Source organism: Zea mays, chromosome 9 (assembly GCF_902167145.1).
Source record: "Zea mays cultivar B73 chromosome 9, Zm-B73-REFERENCE-NAM-5.0, whole genome shotgun sequence".
Classification (NCBI taxonomy): domain Eukaryota; kingdom Viridiplantae; phylum Streptophyta; class Magnoliopsida; order Poales; family Poaceae; genus Zea; species Zea mays.
Window position 1 is genome coordinate 85,260,923 of NC_050104.1, and position 6,630 is coordinate 85,267,552.

Consider the following 6,630-nt stretch of genomic DNA (forward strand, 5'->3'; position numbering starts at 1 on the left):
CGGTGGGCTCCCACCGGTCGCCATTAACATAGTAAGGGAATAGATACCTAGGGCATTCCGAGATAAGCTTGGAGTTAGAATGATCCCTAGGGGCAGTCATATCGGAAACCCAATGATAGCAGATTTGACGATCACCCGTACCCTCAGGGAATTAGAATACTCGAATTCGTGAAATTTTCGGGTGATGAGGGTAAGAGAACGCACGAACACATAAGCCAGTTCCTAGCACAATTAGGAGAACTGGCCAACATAGAGGTGTTCCGTGTTTGTTTATTTTCATTGTCCCTGATAGGGACTACATTCGCATGGTACGCCACACTTCCTCCTAAATTTATTTTTTCGTGGGGGGATTTAGAACAAAAATTCCATGATCATTTTTTCTCCAGCGATTACGAGTTAGATCTGGTAGATTTAGTGGCTCTGCGACAGGGGAAAGATGAATCGGTTAATGACTATGTCCGGAGGTTCCAAGACACAAGAAACCGATGTTTCTAAATTCACCTTGTAGAAAAATAACTAGCAGGATTAGCATTTAATGGAATGCATTATCCTTTAAAAGAAAGATTAGAAGGATTTCAATTTTTCATGCTAGCTCAGTTACACCATAGGGCTTTAGCTTCTAAAAGCTGAAGCAATGATACTGCCAAAACGGTTCGTCACAACGTCCATGTTGCAGAATGTGACCAAAGTAGCTCAGACAACAAATTAAAAGAAGTGTACACTGCTGAGATGGTTTGGCCAAAGCAAGCCAAATTTTCAGCTTGTTCCTCTTTGCAAACGGTTCAAAAGAAACGGTAAGAAGAGGTTAAGTTTACATTAATGTTGGCAAGTGTGATAAAATATTCAATGAACTACTAAAAATGACAACATTAAAATAAACAATACTATTTCATCTAATGATTGTAATGTGTTTTGATGACAGGTCCAATCGGCCAACAAGGGCCGATTGAAATATCAAGAAATGCAGGCGGACACAGAGCCCTTCCTAATAAATATGGTCAACTTTGATGATAAAAAATCCTAGTTCGACCTAGCGCAACCGATAAGGGCAAGGAGATCATCATTGGCGACGCACGCGAGGCCAATGGAAACGCTAAAATTTCTTGTAGGAAAGTGGTGACAGAAAAGACTCCTGATGGACGGGAGACCTTGAAGATCACCATCACAACCTCCAACGCTAGGGGGCAGGCATAGGAAGGCGGCCAGGCGCGGCCCCCTGTTCCGCGCACCGCATACGGTTCGACGCATAGACGCGGATGGTCCGAGACACTACTAGACAATCTGGATAAATCAAGCGGACTAAAATTTGTTTCTAATTCAAAAACCTAGTAAAAATGTGCGTCAAATTATTTTCTAAATACGACACTAGAAATTTTGTTTTTTCAACATAGTTTTTGAATTTCAGCAACAACCTTTTTTCTTTTTCCTTTTCTGTTCGTCGTGGCTGCGAGCTGTTCAAATGAAATTCGTGCGCACTATAGCCTCGGCGACTCGCAGGACGCTGCGCCCTCAGCCAATGGATGGCCACCTCCCTCCTCAGCCAGTCGTTGGACACCAGGCTCTTGGCCAATGCCTGGCACCAGCCAACCAGCAGCAGCCGGCCAAGGCCACCAATGTCGCGCGCGGTCGTCGCCTTTAGCAGCAGAAGCGTGCACCCTGCCCTGCTCGGCTCCCTCCCCCAGCGTGCAGAAGCCCCCTGGCAGCCGCTCCCCTCAACAACTCCCTCAACGCCAGCCTCCTCTGCCCCAGGTCCGGCACCCCTCCCCAACCAAGCTCCTCCCATGGCGCCACACCTCCAGCCGGTCTCCTTCTCTCCCCCATCCGACCTTGATCCATGGCGCTCTTTTCCCTGGATGCCCGGGCACGCCCCCACCTTCCCTGGCCACGCCCAAGGTCGATGGCCAGCCTCCCCTTCCCTGCTCCTGCCATGCAAGCCGAGCGCCCTCCCCTATTTCCTTCTCCCGGCGGCGAGTTTCTCCACTCCGGCGCCCTCCAGCAGGCGAGCAACAGCGCCATAGAGAATCCCCGCGCTCCCTGCGTCGGTCTCTAGCCGGCTCCCCCTACGAGCTCCCTCAGATCCAGGCCGGTCACCAAGCTCCCTTCCTCCGTGCCGGCCAACGTCTCCCGCAAGACGTCGAAGAGCTTTCCCACCTCCAACGCCAGGATCGCGCACGAGCACAAGCCCAGGGCCCCCGCGATTCTCTAGCTCGCCAGCGCGCTTTCCTCTTCCCCATGACACCTTCCTCGTGCTCGCCCCCTTCCCTGATCTCCGGCTCCCTGCAACCGCAACGCCTAGGCTGGGGTTCCCTGTCGATCACCATGCCGCTCCCCATTGCTAGTTGTGGTCACTGCTCTGCTCGTGTATGCCTCGATCCCGGCGCGTTCTAGTCGCTCCGCCACAACCAGTTTCACGCTATCTAATGGACGTGAGTCAAAGCTCTCGCTGCGCCATTGCCGTCCTCCATCTGTGTGCAGCCCCTATGTGCACCGCCTACCCGACTAATGGTCGACCAGCACACAATCTCTTACCATTTTCCCTCGCCGACAGTGCTCCCTCATCTTACCATGCCTCGCTGCACACCACCACCACTAAAGCTCGCAGCCGAGTTCCTCCATCTCCGGCGCCGGCCCACTACAGCAGAGGGCCTCCCATGGCGTTTGTTTCCCCAACGCTCACCCCGTCAACAACCATCGACCTCGCACAGCAGCCGCGACGCCAGTTCACGCAGCCACGTGGATTCCCTCCTCTTCGCGCCCTCGGTATGCTCGACGTATTGCAGCGGCAGTCCCGACGCTATGCCGTGACCCTTGGTGAGGCTCTTTGCTGTCCTAGCCGCTGGATCGAGCCTTGTTCCAGCTCGGCGAGAGCAGCCGCGCCGACGATCTACACAGCCCCATCCTCGACGCCAAAATTCTTCGGTGAGACCTCGCTGTTCCGTATTCCTTGATTTAATAAAATAACTGAACTAATAAGCCATGAAATAATTGTGTATGTCGTTTAATCGCAGCCCCTTGTCGTCGTCGCGCTTCGCGCGTCGTTTCTCGACAGAAAGCCAAACCAGCATGCAGGCATGCGCTACACGAGTCGGCCAGGTTGTTCGCTTTAGAAAAATTGTGATTTTGTTTTATTTACGATTCAGTCGATGGCGTGAATATGTGCGTGAAAGTATAATTGTATGAATGGACGCGTGTAGGAAAGAAAATGAAACAGAAAAGAACTCGGGTATTTTTATTTTGATAGGAAAAAATAAGCGATGCGTTGTTTGATGCGAAAACTAAGTTACAAAATGCGGATTATGTTTTGGGAAATGCATCGATATGTGTTTATGTGAAAAGTGTATTTGTTTTATGCAATGTGATGGGATTCATGATTATATAGGGGATATATTTATTGATGTGACGAGTAGTTTAGAAAATGCTAGTTTGCATGGAGGATGTATTGTTAAGACATGAGTATCGGAATTCATATATTAGTGGTCGCGCCACATTGATTGAAGTGTCTCGAGTGCACGCTACCATATGGTTGTATGCGAGACGAGGTTATGCGCATGACGAGTTTAGTAAAAATCCATCGGTGTCACTTGTGTTAAGTTGAGGTTTATTGCGCGTGGAAAGTAATAATGTGTTTAATACCTAGAACTCTTAGTCAATAGTAGAAATTGTTTTGGCTTATATAGAGAGGTGGTGACATGTCAAAGTAGTCATCGCTTTCTCTATAATTATAAGTCGAGTCGTGACAATGCGTATTATGTGTTCGTTAAATTATGCTTCGCATATAATGTGTGATTGTGCTCACGATTTCGAGTTGACACTTCAAGTAAGTCAAGTAGGTTTGTGGTACAAGTTGTGTAATGGAGTTAGTTGTTTTAGGATAATTATTGAAATACTCGATTCATATGATAAACATTTATGTGTTCATGATTTAGGAAGTAAATGCATGGTTATTGCGAATTGGAGATTAGTGGTTTACGATTCGTATAGATTGGTCGATGTGCGAAAATACTTGTGAGTATGTGTGCTTATAAAAATGTGGTAGTGTATGTTGTGTCTCAGATTGCAATAATAATAGGCAAGCCGACGTGTATGTTATTTAGCGGGCTATATCATTGCTCTAGTTAGCCGAATTGTTAGATGGTTCGGTTAAGCTCGTAATCATGATGAATTGCTTGTTGTGGTCTAAATGCGTATGGTTATGGTTGCGAATGAAAAGTAGTAATGTTCATGTGATGTCTAAGTGAAAATGCAAATTAGTGTGTGAAGGGCGCAGTCGATAAACACATATATACCGGGTTTGATTATTGTGGTGAATACATTGTTGATTGTGTATGGTAATTTTAGCGCACAAAATAACTTGTATAAAATTAGTAAGTCTACTTGTTGGTCCTAAATTGATTGTTTTAACTGAATTTTATTAGTTGCTGTTTTGGGCTGCACGCATTGTTTTCGTCGTGTTGTATGTTTGATGAACTAAATTATGTTTTCTGTAGAAAAGTCATATAGAAGAGTTATATATAACCTTATTATCTTACTTGGGTTAAAATTTGACAGCCATAAGTCTGATCGTTTGGGAGTTATACTTTTCGCAAATTCAGTAACTGAATCTGTCCACTTTCTGTATAGACTTCAGAAACTGCATTGTTTGCTTAATTTAATTTTACAATCAGTTCATGGTCGTTATAAGAAAGTTGTAGATGTTTTTCTTATCTTGCTTGTGTTAAAATTTCAAAACCATAGGCCTGACATTTTAGGAGTTATGAATTTTGCAAACTGGTTGTTGTGTTCTGTCCACCGTCAGAACAGATTTGGAAAACTGTGTTGTTTGATTTAGTTAAACATCGAATCACTTCTTGGTGATTATATAAGTTATGTAGTACTTTTCCTAATCTGTCCAAAACATATTGGATCACTCTTTTTGGTGATATGAAGATTAAGTTATGGATGTCTAAAGTGTGAAGTCTAAATCTGTCCAAATCTGGACAGCAAAGCCTTCAAATGTCTTTTATCCTAAATTTCATATTGAATCACCTTGGGATGTTTATAAATGATTTGTAGAAAATTTCATTAGCTTTCCAGAAAGTCTAGGATCACCTCTTTTGGATGCATGAGTCTCCGGTTATGAATTTTTGAAACAAAGGGCCTGAATTTGTCCAACCTGGACATAGCTGTTATTTTTGCACAATTCGACCTTGCTAAGAGTCTAATCATGTTGAGATGATAATACCAAAGTTGTAGAGCGTTTCCTAAGCTTTCCAAAAAGTATTTGTTCACTATTTTTAGATAAATATTTTGTGAGTTATGACTGAAACAAGCAACTGCTGTGCTGCTGTCCTAATTTTGTTATGTTTGATGGATTGCTCTACTCTGTTGTGTTTGGCTCGGGTTGACTGTTTCCTCATTTTGATTTTAGTTGAACACACAGTAATGACAATATAACCAATATGATTAAGCCTAAGTATAGAAGTAACTAGTACATGTCTCGCTAAATTAGTGAACTAAATTGGTTAAGGTCTAATAAGTGTTTGCCTTGTGAATGATTGTAAAAACTCGATTAAGTAACTATTCCTTTTTAATTAAGTCTGTCTATATGTAAGTCATCGTAAATTATGTGTACTTAACTAGTTTAATCATAAGTAGCCAATGAACGATTAAAGTGAACATGGTAAATGCTTGTACTCGTTATGCCGTGTTTGTGTGGGTCAAATATAGGAAATGTTCGTCATCTTTCCAGTAATGTTAACTTGTTGTGCCCAATGATGTATAAATAACTAGCACTTGTGTGGCAATGTCTTATAATTTAATGTTTAGTTCGCTACTGTTTATTTGGGATTGTCTGTGATATATTTCATCATATTCATACACATGCACCCTGCATCTCATTTAGGATCTGTTGCGGGCCTTCGTCTTTCGAAGGTCCTAAAAACATGATTTAACAATGTTTCCCAAGTGTAATATATGTACAGAAACCTTCGGACTCGGAATAAAGTTGTACACAATATGAAAAGCATGGACAGGACAAAGGTTGAACCAGTTCCGAAGCTACGCGCAAGGAAGCTTCGGCTCAACGGCAGAGAAAGGAACCAACTTAAAGGGGAAAAGGCTATTTAGTCCTCGCTGGATTATCTTTAAGTCAATAGTAAACATAAAGGGAATGAATGTAATTTTACACAGGCTGTGCCCTGTGCCTATAAATAGATGAACAGTACCCCCGTACTGTTCACGCTAACTTGTACTTCCTCGTGCGTCACGCTTGTACTTTCACCTTCTGTCAGGTCGAAGGTACAAATGTAATCCTATGTTGTTCTTATTCATTCATGATTATATAGTAAAAGATATATTATAATGTCATACGATTATCCATGTTATTTCTCATGTTTTATATACCTCGTCTTTCATTGACATATGCTATGATTATGAAGGTACGTCCTTCATAACCTTCGTCCGAAGATCGTTATATCCTTAGGGAAATAATGCTTCGAAGGACAAAGGGCATTAACCATTAACCTATTCTTGTGTTGCCTTGTTCTTAACTCATAGCATTTGAGAACAAGTCCCCAACATTGGTGCCCACCTCCGGTGAACTCATTCGACCACCTTCGGCAAGCTCTGACCTTCGTCATGCCGCCGAAGAAA

At 43.5% G+C, this 6,630-nt stretch overlaps 1 protein-coding gene across 1 annotated transcript; it reads left to right on the forward strand.

Annotated features, from left to right (window-relative positions):
* Positions 1-1,525: 1,525 nt before the first annotated feature.
* On the forward strand, positions 1,526-6,357 carry LOC109942325 (uncharacterized). Its single transcript, XM_035962600.1, has 3 exons — positions 1,526-2,919; positions 3,009-3,093; positions 5,961-6,357. The coding sequence occupies exons 1-3, from the start codon at positions 2,364-2,366 to the stop codon at positions 6,103-6,105; spliced, it is 786 nt and encodes a 261-aa protein (XP_035818493.1). The 5' UTR covers positions 1,526-2,363; the 3' UTR covers positions 6,106-6,357.
* The last annotated feature ends 273 nt before the right edge of the window (positions 6,358-6,630 follow it).